The following is a 16,371-nucleotide window of genomic DNA, read 5'->3' on the forward strand; positions in this document are numbered from 1 at the left end:
GCTCTGTTCTCATCAATTCTCTTTATTACTTCTTCAAAAAACTCAATCAAGTTTATGAGACATGATTTCCCACGCATAAAGCCATGTTGACTATCCCTAATCAGTCCTTGCCTTTCCAAATACATGTACATCCTGTCCCTCAGGATTCCCTCCAACAACTTGCCCACCACCGACATCAGGTTCACGGTCCATGGTTCCCTGGCTTGTCTTTACCACCCTTCTTAAACAGTAGCACCATGTTAGCCAGCCTCCAGTCTTCTGGCACCTCACCTGTAATTATCGATGATACAGATATCTCAGTAAGAGGCCCAGCAATCACTTCTCTAGCTTCCCACAGAGTTCTAGGGTATACCTGATCAAGTCCTGGAGATTTATCCTCTTTTATGCATATCAAGACTTCCCGCACTTCCTCCTCTGTAATACAGATATTTTTCAAGATGTCACCATCTTTTTCCCTACACTCTATATTTTCCATTTCCTATTCACAGTAAATGTGTTGCATGAGATCTAACCTTGCTAACCAGTCTCCTATGGGGAACGTGGTCATATAACCAACTAAAATTTGTGTCCTCATTATTTTAACAAAAATATTTATTTGAAATGGGTCAGTGCAACCTCAAAAATACCAGAGAGGAATTTCAGATTTCTGTTCTGAAATCCTCGAAGGACATTTCATGCCCTGTTTGATTTACTTATATGAATCTAAACAGTCATCAATTGCCCTTGAATAATTGGTAAACTCTGAATGTTTATTTGCGAATTCCAAATATGGGAGAAAAATGAAGAAAATCTGTCTCAAATATGCTCTGCATACTTGTAAAATATTTACAACAATGATCTGGTTAGCATTTATCAAGTGAAATATGGGTGCAGTTGTATATCTAGCAAGGAAAAGGTTGATTAATTATAGTAATGCATAAACAGACATGCAAGCAACATGGAAAATCAAGCAAAGGTCAGTGCAAAAATTACTGATATGTATTTATTGCATTAAGTTTGAAGTTGAATATACATTGTTCATTTTAATTTAAAATTGGTTGCACCTTTGAATTCAATATGATTCATTTAATATTAGCTCTTTGGAGCAGCTGCCACTTCAAGATTGGTTGTTGAAGGCATTTTGATGTATTTTGAAGACATGGAAAAACATTTAAAGTAAAAAGTAAAGATCTGTGCAGATGTGTATGTTTTTTAAACCTGTAACTTTGCACTCCTTATTCATGCAATAGTGAAGGAAGACATATCCTTCACATGTTTTTCAAAGAACAGTATGCATTGTATGTATTAAAAGTTAAAGCAATATTCTGTTTCTTTTTTTTAACGAGAAAAACTGCCACTGAAGTTAAGAATTGTAAAATGAGGGAATGTGCAAACTGTAGCTGTGCACATTGTACAGACAACAAATATTCCTTCAACTGTAATGTATTACAGTTGAATAAGAACATAAAATGATGAAAATACTTAATAGATCTGGCAGCATCCATGGAGAGGTCAACTAAGTTCATATTTCAGGTCAATTACCTTCTGTTAGAACTTGAAGGAATTATAGATTTAACAGTTTAAAAGAAAGCACAGACCCAGGGAAAAAGGAAGAGGAAAAAGCGAAAAGGTGGGTCTGTAATGAGGCTGAGGGTAGGAGTGCTTAAATAATGAAGAGTTGATGATGCAAGAAAAAATGTGTACAAATTTAAAAATCACACAACACCAGGTTATAGTTCAACAGGTTTATTTGGAAGCACCAGCTTTTGGAGTGCTGTTCCATCATCAGTTGATTATGGAGTATAAGATCATAAGACACACAATTTCTGGTAAAAGTTTACAGTGTGATGCCACTGAAATTATATATTGAAAAAGAGCTGGATTGTTTGTTAAGTCTCTCATCTATTGGAATGGCCATGTTGGTTTCAGTTCTTTCATATGTAAATCCCAGAACCTTTTTTAAAGTTACATTCTCAAGTGCTATGTCGCCTCAGATAATGCATTGAAGGTGTGAGGTGCCCTGTGCCCCAATGTTCAGACTGATTCTATTTCTAGAAAAGGGATTTACATAATCTTACATACATTCATGCAGTTGTTGAGCAAAATAAAATGTAATTCTGCAAGTACAAATTCACCCCACAAAATTCTATGTTTGTGTGTGTTGGGGAGGGGTGGGGGAGGCAGGAGGCAATGAGTGTCTGTGAGAGAGAGTGTATATGTGTATGTGTGTGAGTGCAAAAGGGTATAAGTCTTTGAGAGGGTGTGTGTGTGTGAGAGAGAGAGAAGGAGGGAGGGTGCAGTGGGGTCACATGTGGTGTAACATGAACCCAAGATCTTGGTTGAGGCCATCCCCATGATTACAAACTTGGCTATATGCCCCATAGGCCACTTTGCGTTATTGCCTGTCCCAAAGTCCACCTTGGAGGATGGTCACCCGAAGGTCCAAGGTCGAATGTCCTGGACCACTGAAGTTTTCTCCGACTGGGAGGGAACACTCTTGTCTGTTGAATTTGTGTGGTATTCATTCATCTGTTGCCGTAACCTCTAATCGGTCTTGGCAATGTACCGTGCCTCAGGGCATCCTTGCCTGCAGCATATGAGATAGACAATGTTGGCCAAGTCACAACTGCTAATCTTGGAGCACCATCCCACAAGTCATCTGCTTTATCCTCGAACGCAACATTTTCACCTTTGACAACCAATTCTTCATCCAGACACATGGAACAGCCATGGGGACCAAATTTGCACCCCAATATGCCAACATTTTCATGCACAGGTTTGAATAAGACTTCATCTCTGCACAGGACCTTCAACCAACATTATACACCAGATATATTGACAACATTTTCTTCCTCTGGACCCACGGCGAGGAGTCACTGAAACAACGACATAGTGATATCAACGAGTTTCACCCCCTCATCAAACTCACCATGGACTACTCTTTAGTATCTGTCTCATTCTTGGACACATCTCCATCAAGGGTGGGCACCTCAGTACCTCACTCTACTGCAAACCCACAGAGAACCTCACGATGTTGTACTTCTCCAGGTTCCACCCAAAGGATGTTAAAATAGCCATCTCCTATGGACAAGCCCTACGTGTACACAGGGTCTGTTCAGATGAGGAGGAATGTGACTGGCACATGGAAGTACTGAAGGACGCCCTCATAAGTACGAGGTACAATGCTCAACTCATGAACTGCCAGTTCCGACATGCCACAGCGAGAAACTGTAATGACCACCTCAGGAGACAGACACGGGCTGCAACCAACAGGGTACCCTTCATTGTCCAGTACTTCCCAGAAACTGAAAAACTGCACCATGTTCTTCGCAGCCTGCAACACATTATCAATGAGGATGAGCACTTCGCCAAGACCTTCTCCACGCCTCCACATCTTGCCTTTAAACAACCACCAAACCTCAACAGATCATAATTTGTAGCAAACTGCCTGGCTTTCAGGACAACACCATACAACTGTGTCATGGCAGATGCTGCAAAACATGTCAGAGTGTTGACACGGATACCACCATTCCACGTGGGGACTCCACCCACCATGCACGCGGCAGGTACTCGTGTGACTCGGCCAACGTTGTCTCCATCATACTGTTGCAGGTAAGGATGCCCTAAGGCATGATACATTGGCGAGACCGAGCAGGGGCCACAGCAACACATGAATGGACACTGTACAACAATCACCAGGCAGGAGTGTTCCCTCCCAGTCAGAGAACACTTCAGCGGTCTAGGGCATTCAATCTCGGACCTTCAGGTGACCATTCTCCAAGCGCGCATGCACACACACATAAGTTTGTGGGGTGAATTTGTACTTGCAGAATTATATTTTATTTTGCTCAAAAACTGCATGAATATATGTAAGATACTTTAGAAATAGAATCTGTCTAAACATTGGGGCACAGACAGCCTCACACAGGGCATCTCACACCTTCAATACATTATCTGGGTCAACATATCACCTGTTGTTAAAGTTCACTTGGGAATGTAACTTTCAAAGAAAAAGTTCTGGGATTTACATATGAAAGAACTGAAACCAACATGGTCATTCTAAAAGATGAGAGGCTTAACAAACAATCCAGGCCTTTTTCAATATATAGTTTCAGTTGCATTACACTATAAACTTTTGCTAGAAAGTCTTACGATCTTATACTCCACAAACACCTGATAAAGGAGCAACGGACTGAAAGCTAGCGCTTCCAAATAAACCTGTTGGACTATAACCTGGTGTTGTGTGATTTTAACCTTGTACACTCCAGTCCAACACCAGCACCTCCAATTCAGAAAAAATGTGAGTTGCAATCAAACAATAAATAAAAGTTGGGTTAGAAAAAAGGCACTAATGATAATTGCAGAGCTATTACCTGTTCCTTCTCCAAAAATAATTAAGAAGAATGAGTATGTCTGAAAATGTTCAATCAGTATACAGATTGAAAGGTTATAAAGATCCTAACTGAACATTGAGCTTCACTGGGCACGCATAGAATGCTGCAGAATGCTGGGGAATTAAAGTGATAAGTGGCCAGAGCTCAAAACCATGCTAATGGTCTGAATGAAGGTGCTCATCAAATATCTTCCTTTCTTGCAGGAAATATAGTTGGTAAGTTTAATAGGCTTGTCATGGACATTATTTTTTATCCTATTTTCAGGATGTGTACAAAAATTCCCATTCTGCTATGTTAACATACAAGAAGGCAGAGGTAAATCATGGTGGAACCTCCGGAAGACTTGCTACAGAATAGTAGAACACAATTGGTTTGAAACATTCATTATTTTCATGATTCTTCTCAGCAGCGGTGCCCTGGTGAGTATGATGTTATATCAGACAATTTAAATTATTTTTTCACAGTTAGTGTACAGTTAGGATTGTAGCAGCTTATATTTACGGTTGTGAAGAAAGTTATGTGTGTTTAAAAAAAACTCTGTTATATTGCTCCTTTCTAATAGAAATAGCCATTGAAATTGGTAATTGCAAAACTGAAATAGTCTATGATTACGTCTGTGCGCAATATTCATAACTACACATACTTCCTCAGCTAAAACATACCATGACCAATGGGGAGAATTGGGAATAAAAGCAGAAAATGCTAGATACATTCAGTATGCTTGCTGAATCTACAGGGAGAGAAACTCTTAGTGGATTAAATTTTCGTGGTCCACTGGTATCAGTCTGAAAAGCAACCCTCTGCCATCATCCTCTGTCTTCTACCTTTGAGCAAGTTCTCTATTCAAATAGTTAGTTCTCCCTGTATGCCATGTGAGAGAACTTTGCCAACCAGTCTACTATGAGGAACCGTGTCGAATGCCTTACTGAATTTCATATGGATCACATCCACCACTGCCTTCATCAATCCTTTTTTTCATTTCTTCTAAAAACTCAATCAAGCTCATTGAACAAGATTTTAAAGAATTATTAAAGTTTTTAAACAATTGTCCTCTGGGGAAGGTAGGAAAAGGGAGAAATATCAAAAATGTCCATAAATAAGATTAAGTGCAGAGTAATTAATTGACCAAAGGGATGATGGTACAATGGGAAACAAAAAGGATCGTTAAGAGGTACTAGATTAAAAAATATTGGAAGCGGGGACATCTCAAGAGGAAAGGCAGATCTCTTCCGAGCATGTCTTCACTAAGAAATTACAATTAAAGTATTCTCACCTTGACAGTTAGATAAACCAAATCCTGAAGAAGGGCTAATGCCCGAAACGTCGATTCTCCTGTTCCCTAGATGCTGCCTGACCTGCTGCGCTTTTCCAGCAACACATTTCCATCTCTGATCTCCAGCATCTGCAGACCTCACTTTCTCCTCAAAGATAAACCAAATCATTCAACCCATCAAATCTGATTTAAATTAAAACTGATAACTTGCTGCACAGTAGAACTAATGTCTTATTTTTAGAGTTCCAATGTCAAAAAGAGAAGACAAAAAATAAATAATGATGAGCTACTTAGCTTAACATCTGTCATTGGGAAAATGTTAGATTCTGTTATAAAGGATATAACAGCAGAGTATCTTGGAATAAAAGTAATGTTGCCATTGTCCTACTAACTAGACCATAGGGCTTCTCTTTCATGAGAGAGAGAGAGAGAGAGAGAAAGAAAGAGAAAAAACTGGTGGTGACTTAACTGAAGTCGCAAAGGAGAGGCAATTGTGGTAACCTCAGTCAGATTAGATTAGATTACTTACAGTGTGGAAACAGGCCCTTCGGCCCAACAAGTCCACACCGACCCGCCGAAGCGTATACCACTCAGACCCATACTCCTACATTTACCCCTTCACCTAACACTACGAGCAATTTAGCATGGCCAATTCACCTAACCTGCACATTTTTGGATTGTGAGAGGAAACCGGAGCACCCGGAGGAAACCCACACAGACACAGGGAGAACGTGCAAACTCCACACAGAGAGTCGAGTGACGCGGGAGTTGAACCCGGGTCTCTGGCACTATGAGGCAGCAGTGCTAACCACTGTGCCACCGTGCCGCCTACAGTCAGTGCAGAAATTGAACCCAAACTGTTAGCATTCTTTTTGTATTGCAACAAGCCATCCAGCCACCTTTGTGTGGAATGGCTTCATGGAGGAGAGATTGTGCCTGAAAGATTTATGAGAATTCTTTGAGGAGGTAGCAAGCAGAGTAGATAAAGCAGCAACACAGAGTGTAATATATTTGCATTTTCAATAGGCATTAAGATAAAATACCACACATTAGGCTACTTAATAAGATAAGAACCCACAGTGTTGAAAGGAGTACATTAGGATGGATAGATGATTGACTGATAAATACAAGGCTCAGAGTTAGAATAAGGGGAAGCATTTTCAGCATGCTGAGGTGCTGGCTCATTAGCATATAAGTCAGGAAAGAGTTGACCTGGGAGTCCTCAATATTGACTCTGGACCCCTGAAGTTTCACTGCTACCAGGTTAAAAATTGGCAAGGCAACATTCTGCTGATTACCATGTAACATCCTCCCTCAATGAATGAATCAGTACTTTTCTATGTTGAATAATACTTGGAGGAAGCACTGAGGGTGGCGAGGGTGCAAAATATGATCTGGACAGAGGATTTCAATACCCACCACAATGAGTGGCTTGTCAGCAGTACTACTGATCAAACTGATTGAGTCCTAAAAGACATTGCTGCTAGAATGGTTCTGCAGCAGGTAATGAGGGAAACAACAAGAGAGAAAAACATACTTGACCTCATCCTTCCCAATTCGCTGGCTGCAGATACATTTGTCCGTAACAATATCGGTAAGAGTGACCACCACGCAATCCTATGGAGATGAAATCCAGTCTTGATGTTGTGTGGTAGTATCACTGTGTTAAATAGACAAACTTCGAACAGATCTAGCAATTCAAGACTGGACATCAATGAGGCACTGTGTGCGATCAACAGCAGCAGAATTGTATTCCAGCCCAATGTGCAACCTCATGGCCTGGCATATCGTCTATTCAACTGTTAACATCAAGCCAGGGGATTAACTGTGGTTCAATGGAGAGTGCAGGAGGGCATGTCAAGTGCAACATCAGGCATACCTCAAAATGAGCTGTCTACCTGGTGAAGCCACCAAACAACACTACTTGCATGCTTAACAGTATAGGATAGACAGAGTTAAGCATTCCCACAACCAATGGCTCAGATCTAACCTCTGCAGTCCTGCCACATCCAGTCGTGAAAGGTGATAGACAGTTAACTCACTGGAGGAGGAGGCTCTACAAATATTCCCATTCTCAATGATGGAAGAGATCAACACATAAGTGCAAAAGGTAATACTGAAGTATTCACAGCAGTCTTCAGCCAGATGTGCTGATCAGATGATCCATCTCGGCCTCCTCCAGTGGTCTCTAGCACCCTAGATACCAATCTTCAGTCAATTTGATATACTTATGATAACAAGAAACAGTTGAAGGCATTGGATACTTCAAAGCCTAATGGTCTTGACAACATTCTGGTATTAGTATTGAAGGTTTGTGCTTCAGAACTTGTCACTCCCTAGCCAAGCTATTCCAGTACAGTTACACAAAAAGCAGGTCAAATCCAACCCGGCCAATTATTGCCCCATCAGTCTACTAACGATCATTAGTAAGGTGATGAAAATTGTCATCAACAGTGCTGTCAAATCACATTTGCTCAGTAATAACCGGCTGTCTGACACCCAGTTTGAGTTCTACCAGGGCCTCTCAGCTCCTGAGCTCTTTACAGCATTGATTCAAGCATGGAAACATGTTGCTGAATTCCAGAGGCGAGGTGAGAGTAATAGCCCTTGATGTCATGGCCACATTCGACTTAGTGTGGCATTAAGGAGCCCTGGCAAGACTGGAATCAATGGGTATCAGGGACAAACATTCTGCTGGTTGGAATCATGCCTAGCAAATAGGAACATGGCTGTTGTTGTTGAAGGTCAGTCATCTCAGCTCCAGGACATCTCTGCAGGAGTTCCTCAGGATAGTATTTTAGGCCAAACCATTTTCAGCTGCTTCTTCAATGATCTTACCACCAGTGTAAGGCTGAAGTGGGATGATTGCATAATGTTCCACAGCATTCATGGAAACAGTACATATTGTAACAAGATCTGCACAATATTCAGGCTTGGGCTAATAAGTAGCAAGTAACATGTGCGCCACAGAAATGTCAGGCTATGGCTATCTCCATTAGAATTAAAATTAACTTTATTGTCACATGTACTCGCAAGAGTACGGTGAAAAGTTACAAGTCACCACTTATGATGCCATCTTCAGTACCAAGGTACCTCGGTACAGGATCTTAAGTACAAATTCCTACGGGGAAAGAAATATAAAATAAAGAAATAGGAAGTCCAGCAACAAATTAGAAAAAATGGAGAGAGTTTGGCGTAACGGCCCTTTCGACCCAGATCACTCTAGGCTTCAACTTGAGGCCAGGAGTGCTGAGAGTCTGAGTCCATACTGAGGCCAGGAGTCTGCACTGGATTTCACCCCAGACATCGTGATGCTGCCCGATGATGGGAAGTAAAAAGAAAAAAGAAATCAGGAAAAGAGATAAGAAATAAAAGAAAAAAAGAACAAGCTTCGACTCAGGAGTGCAACTCCACTGCCATCTTAAAAGTAATAAGAAACAATCTAACTACCACCCCTTGACATTCAGTGTTGTTACTAACACTCAGCCCCCCACTGTCATCCTGGCGGTTACCATTGACTAGAATCTCAACTGGACTCGCTGTATACATATAGCGACTACAAGTGCAGGTCAGAAGCTGGGAATACTGTGATGAGTAACTCACCTTCTGTCTCCACAAAGCTTGTCTGCCATCCACAAGGCACAAGTCAGGAGTATGATGCAATATTCCCCACTTGCCTGATTGGATGCAGCTCCAACAACACTCCAGAAGCTTGACACCATACAGGACAAAGCAACCCACTTGATTGGCACTTCATCCACAAGCATCTCCACACCAATGCTCAGTCACAGCAGTGTGTACTATTTACAAGATACACTGCAGAAATTCACCAAAGATCCTTAGACAGAACCTCCAAACCCACAACCACTTCCGTCTAGAAGGACAAGGGCAGCAGATATATGGGAACACTACCAGCACCTGCAAACTCCCCTCCAACCCTGACTTAGAAATATATCGCTGCTCCTTCACTGTCACTGGATCAGAATCCTGGAATTCCCTCCCTATAAGAGCATTGTGGGTCCATCTACAGCATATAGATTGCAGTAGTTCAATAAGATAGCTCACTACCACTTTCTCAAGGGCAACTAGGGTTAGGCATTAGATGTTGGCCAGCCAACAACATACATATCGTACACGTGAATAAGAATAAAAATTAAATCAGAAAGATCACAAAACTGTGGAACAGTTATTTGGATGTCCTCATCCAAATATTACAAATAGCTAGCATCCGTTAATGAGTTAATAGGGAAGGCAAATGGAAAGGTTGGTTTATATTGCAAAAGGAATAAAGTATAAAAGTAGGGAGGTTTTGCTAAATCTGTACAAGGCACCCATCAGGCCGTAGCTGGAATACTGTGAGCAGTTTTCGGCCATTTATCTCAGAAAAGATATACTGGCAGTGGAGGCAATCCAGTGAAGGTTTACTTGGCTGCTACCAGGTATGGAGGGACTGTCATATGATGAGTAGGTGAATAAGTTGGGCCTGTACTCTTTCAAATTTAGAAGAATGTGAGGCAACCTTATTGAAACATGCAGGAAGACTTTGCAGAGTAGATGCAGGAAGGTTGTTTCCCTTTCTGGGAGAATCTATGACCAGAGGGCATAATGTCAGCATAAGAGATTGTACACTTAACAGAGAGATGAGGAGGAATTTCTTCCTTTAGGAGGTGGTGAATCTATGGAAATCCTTACTGCAGAGAACTGTTGAAGCTGGGTCAGGGCTATATATATTCAAGGCTGAGTTAGACAAAGATCTGATCAGAAAGGAAATTTGGGTGATGGGGGAATTAGGAAAGTGGAGTTGAGGATTATTAGATCAGCTATCATTTCATTGAACAGCAGAGCAAACTTGGTGAGTGGAATGGTAGCCTTCTGCTCCGACATCTTATGGTCAACCATACTAGTCAACAGCAAAGTAAAACAGCAGCAACTGTGTCAAGCACTATGGTCTGAACTAACTCGGCCTGTTAGACTGAGAAAGCTTGTGGTGTTAGTTGGAAACAGAAATAAAAAGAGGTCAAAAATCTCATGAGCGAACTCAAATTATCTTTTTTTAAAGTACTAGTATTTTTACTTAATATCTCACTTTTAGGCATTTGAAGATATTTACATTGAACAAAAGCACAACGTCAAGTCAATGCTGGAATATGCTGATAAAATCTTCACCTACATCTTTATTCTGGAAATGCTGCTGAAGTGGGTGGCCTATGGTTTTGTGAAGTATTTCACAAATGCTTGGTGTTGGCTGGATTTCCTCATTGTTGATGTACGTATTCTGAGTTTTTTTTCTGTTGATATCCTATTTTGAGGTAACAAACCCAGAGATTTGGTGCATTATGTCTGCTACCATATAACTCAGGATTGCTGCATTAAGTGAAAGTTTCTCAGGGATATGGTCATGACTACTGTTCTTAGATTCAATAGATTTTTTGAAATAGAATAGTATTGTTATGTGATAGTGTAGTAGGAAGTTTCTTTCCATGTTCCAGTATCGCTCAGATTGTTCGATGTTGGCATTGGTCCCAAAGCAGATAAGGGTTCATTATTCAACAATGTCACTGACTTTAATAAGTGAAACATCACCTACAAAATAAATTTTGTATTAATCCAGAATAGTACTCAATTTACTCATTTAAGATAATCTTTTGGACTTCATACATTACCTGTAAACCGTTTATATAAATTCAAAGTCACTAACTTGTTTTAACTTTATTTTGAATTTTAAGCGTGTGTGTGATATAACCAGTGTATTTTTTTTGCTTTCTTTTGGCTCCAAATCATATTTTGCATTCTTGGCTGAGAATCCAAACATCCATAAATGCGACAAAACATCCAAGCCCCTTAAAACATTATTACATTGTCAATGCTGGCTCTCTCAGCCCTTTTGCCAATTGCAAGCTGTATTTTTACACAAGGTTGAAAGATTTCAAGTGCTTGCAGTTTGTGGTATGGATAGGTTTTAGTGACTGATACTTCTATTGCCCTGTAATAAAATGGCTTTTTTAACACAGGTGAAAAATTATGAATAGATAACTAGTTCTTTTTTCTAAATAAAAGCTTGTTGGTGTAGAGTTTATTGGTTCTATATAGGTCAGTACAAATAGCCATATTTTGTTGTATGGTGTGAATATATGGAATTGAGCAATGAGGACTCGAAGATATTTTACTATCCACTACATTATACTTAGATGCAGTTCCACAGGACAAAGTCAGGTATTTTAAACAGCACTCGGCAGCTGCTGTAGCTGCCTCTGGTTTCTTCCTGGGGTTGGCTGGCCTTGATCCATCCCCTTTGTGGGTTTTTTCATAACAATATGTTTATGCAAAATCAGCATTTTTTTCTGACTCCTGCTAATTGGTCCCCACTACAAATTCTGCTCCCTAGCCACTGACATCATCCTTCTCCGTGGCAATTTCTTGAGGTTAAACTGAATTTGCTTGTTGCTTAATCTTGAAATAAAATTCTGACCACCTCCTTCCACCTGACTCTGCCTCTACCTCTGCCTCAGCACAACTGCTGCTGAAACCTCATTCATGCCTTTGGCACCACCTGGCTTGACAATTCTAATAGATGCCTGGCTAGCCACCCACTTTCCTCCTTTCATAAACTTAGTCATCCAAAGATTTGCTGCCTGTGTGCTTACTTGAACCAAATTAATGTATTGTCACTGTACTAACTTAATAGCAGTGTATCTTAGTTAAGCACAATTTCAATTTTAAAATTCTTAGCCTTGTTTTTCAGTCTCTTCACTGCATTTTACCTCTATAATTTTCTTCCCTCCAAGGTACCTGCGCTCATCTGATTGTGGTCTTTTGAGCATCTCTGATTTTAATTGCTGTACTATTGTGCCCATTCTTTCATTTGTCTAGGTAACTGAGTACAGGTTGTTCTTCCAAGAACAAGGATTGTCCATGCAGCTGATTGAGATTATTCAGTTTATATTCTTCTTAAGTAATTTATGATAAATGCTACATCAGATGGTTTTACAAACTGCATTAACCATTTCAATTGTGTTTTTTGTATAGGTGTCTTTGGTGAGCCTTATAGCTAATACCCTGGGCTACTCAGAACTAGGTGCTATTAAGTCCCTTAGGACACTGAGAGCTTTGAGACCTCTTAGGGCCTTGTCACGTTTTGAAGGCATGAGGGTAAGATGAACAGTGCCACAAATTTGCATGTGTCTCATATGCATTTAGATCCAAATGAAATAGGGACCCTTCTTCCGCAGCTACACTGGCACCACCCCCCACCTTTTCCTCCGCTACATCGATGACTGTATCGTCGCTGCCTCGTGCTCCCACGAGGAGGTTGAACAGTTCATCCACTTTACCAACACCTTCCACCCCGACCTCAAATTCACCTGGACCGTCTCAGACTCCTCCCTCCCCTTCCTAGACCTTTCCATTTCTATCTCGGGCGACCGAATCAACACGGACATTTACTATAAACCGACCGACTCCCACAGCTACCAAGACTACACCTCCTCCCACCCTGCCCCCTGTAAAAACGCCATCCCATATTCCCAATTCCTTCGTCTCCGTCGCATCTGCTCCCAGGAGGACCAGTTCCAAAACCGTACAACCCAAATGGCCTCCTTCTTCAAGGACCGCAATTTCCCCCCAAACGTGATCGACGATGCTCTCCACCGCATCTCTTCCACTTCCCGCTCCTCTGCCCTTGAGCCCCGCCCACCACCACCAGGACAGAACCCCACTGGTCCTCACCTACCACCCCACCAACCTCCATATACATCGTATCATCCGCTGTCATTTCCGCCACCTCCAAACGAACCCCACCACCAGGGATATATTCCCCTCCCCTCCCCTATCAGCATTCCGAAAATACCACTCCCTCCGTGACTCCCTCAGGTCCACACCCCCCACCAACCCAACCTTCACTCCCGGCACCTTCCCCTGAAACCGCAAGAAATGCAAAACGTGCGCCCACACCTCCCCCCTTACTTCCCTCCAAGGCTCCAAGGGACACTTCCATATCCGCCACAAATTCACCTGCACCTCCACACACATCATCTATTGCATACGCTGCACCCGATGTGGCCTCCTCTATATTGGGGAGACAGGCCGCCTACTTGCGGAACGTTTCAGAGAACACCTCTGGGACACCCGGACCAACCAATCCAACCACCCCGTGGCACAACACTTCAAATCCCCCTCCCACTCCACCTAGGACATGCAGGTCCTTGGACTCCTCCATCGCCAGACCATGGCAACACGACGGTTGGAGGAAGAGCGCCTCATCTTTCGCCTGGGAACCTTCCAACCACAAGGGATTTCTCCAGTTTCCTCATTTCCCCTCCCCCCACCTTGTCTCAGTCAAATCCCTCGAACTCAGCACCACCTTCCTAACCTGCAATCTTCTTCCTGACCTCTCCGCCCCCACCCCACTCCGGCCTATCACCCTCACCTTGATCTCCCTCCACCTATCACATTTCCAACGGCCTTCCCCCAAGTCCCTCCTCCCTACCTTTTATCTTAGCCTGCTGGACACACTTTCTTCATTCGTGAAGAAGGGCTTATTCCCGAAACGTCGATTCTCCTGTTCCTTGGATGCTGCCTGACCTGCTGTGCTTTTCCAGCAACACATTTTCAACCCTTATAGAAGTGGTTATTTTGCATTTTCTATACTATCCTTCATTACAATGTCTCAACACATGGCCACATACTATTAAGTATTATGATATGTAAAATTCACTTACACTTTTCTATACAGCTTTTCACTTGTGTGATTTTTTTCACTGGAGTATTTCCACTTGCAAATGTTATTACAACAATGCCTGTAGAAAAACTAAAGAAAGATTTTGAACCTTTATTTAGAAGAAAACAATAATGTATATTTTTAAATGAAAGCAATGAAGTACATATTATCCAGCTGACATATAGTTATCACATGATTGCTTTTTGTATTTGAACAGTTAAGTTGGTATTTTTCACACAAAATGATTGTATGCTTTAGTTGAAAATTATCAATAAAATGACATAGGTTCAATTTCTAGCTCTTTGACTTAGCTTTTGAAAAATTTTGAGAAACAAATTTAAATGAATTCCACAAGTTTATGCCCCAGCTATAAGTTTATGCCTGCTGGGAGTGCACATCAGATATAATCATCGAGAATAAATTAGAAAATTGGGTGTAGAAATAAATGAGACCCACTGAATTTCAATGAACGCAGATAAATCAAGTGAATTTTACATTCAAATGCTTGATATGTGTTTCTTGATAGCATAGCTTCATGCAGACAGTTGCTTCACACTTCATGTTATTGACCTGTGAGGGTACCAAAAGGTAATCATTAGTATCACATTTGACCAATGTAAACTCACATCCGCTAAACTCTCATTGTTTGATTTTATTTTCTAATTTCACTATTTTTCCAATGGTTTTGATTTTGATGTCTGCACTTTACTCATAATTTTGCATTCTTTTTGCAGTAATCAATTCTGTGACATCATCGACCCACCACAAGGTTTTTTGCTTTATTTTACTTTTTTCAATACATGCAATGTCATCTGGTCAAATACTTCCCTGAAATTGCTGTATATTGTTTCTATTTTCTTATTTATGCACAATGTTTCTGTTGTTTGTTTACTAGTATATTGAATCTTTAATATACATAATCTACAGTTTACAGAAAGTGCTTTTAACAAAACTAATGCTTTCTGTTTATATTAGCAAGGAACTTTTCCAATTCCAACATGTATAACATGTTTAACATTTCTTTCCTTAATTCTCTTGATTAGGTGGTCGTCAATGCACTTCTTGGAGCAATTCCATCCATTATGAATGTGCTACTTGTCTGCCTGATATTCTGGCTCATTTTTAGTATAATGGGTGTAAATCTTTTTGCTGGAAGATACTACCACTGTATCAATATAACTGACGGAAAACGGTTCTCCATCAAGATTGTTGACAATGAAAGTGATTGTGAGCAGCTTAATGAAACCGCACGATGGAAAAATGTAAAAATCAACTTTGATAATGTTGGGGCTGGCTACCTTGCTTTACTACAAGTGGTGAGTTCAATGTTATTTCACATGATTTTTGAAAACACATAATAAGCAAGCATGGGAAAAACCTAGTTTTGAAATTTTAGTTTGATTGGTAAAGAGTGAGATCACCCAGAATACACAGTTAAATTAAAGCAATTGTTTCTAGCCTCTAGACCAAACTTAGACCTGCTGTGCTCCTTGGCAGAATAGAGATATCGTTGTGCTTGGTACTATGAAATCCTGAAGCTTCTTATTCCATTTAGAAAGATACTTAAATGCATTGGGCTTAACATGATGCAATGAGGATCTTGTATGGCCTTTACAGCAATGAACGTAAACTCCTCATGAATTTGGGTTTTGATTTTCTAGGGGGCTGGTTAGCTCATTTGCCTGGGCAGCTAGTTTGTAAGGCAGAGTGCAGCCTTAGTTAAATTCCCACATTTCCTAAGGTTGCCATGAATGTTTTTGCCTTCTTGATCTCACCCCTCACTTGAATCATGGTGATGCTCAGGTTATATTCACCATTGGTTGTCTCCCTCTAATCAAAGAGTGGGACAATGGTGATTCTACTTAGTATGTAAAATTTAATTTCTATAAGCAATTTTAATGGTATAATCAGCTTTTTATTTTCTCAAGAATATAATACTCAAACTCGCTTTGCATTGTTAGAATTGATCGGTTTTATGCTGAAGAATCTTGGGGCTCACGTAGCTCCTC

At 40.9% G+C, this 16,371-nt stretch overlaps 1 protein-coding gene across 4 annotated transcripts in view; it reads left to right on the forward strand.

The window, feature by feature from the left end:
• scn1laa (sodium channel, voltage-gated, type I-like, alpha) overlaps nucleotides 1–16,371 on the forward strand; it is a 198,119-nt gene that overhangs the window by 122,229 nt on the left and 59,519 nt on the right. For all 4 annotated transcript variants that reach the window (XM_087989105.1, XM_087989108.1, XM_087989107.1 and 1 more), the window contains exons 19-22: nucleotides 4,638–4,792; nucleotides 10,739–10,912; nucleotides 12,673–12,795; nucleotides 15,406–15,678. In XM_087989105.1, the coding sequence (XP_087845231.1) occupies nucleotides 4,638–4,792; nucleotides 10,739–10,912; nucleotides 12,673–12,795; nucleotides 15,406–15,678 (725 nt within the window). The remainder of the gene's footprint in view (nucleotides 1–4,637; nucleotides 4,793–10,738; nucleotides 10,913–12,672; nucleotides 12,796–15,405; nucleotides 15,679–16,371) is intronic.

The sequence above is a fragment of the Chiloscyllium plagiosum genome, unplaced genomic scaffold (assembly GCF_037043375.1).
Source record: "Chiloscyllium plagiosum isolate Xiang-an unplaced genomic scaffold, Cpla_swu_hap1 HiC_scaffold_7, whole genome shotgun sequence".
Lineage (NCBI taxonomy): Eukaryota > Metazoa > Chordata > Chondrichthyes > Orectolobiformes > Hemiscylliidae > Chiloscyllium > Chiloscyllium plagiosum.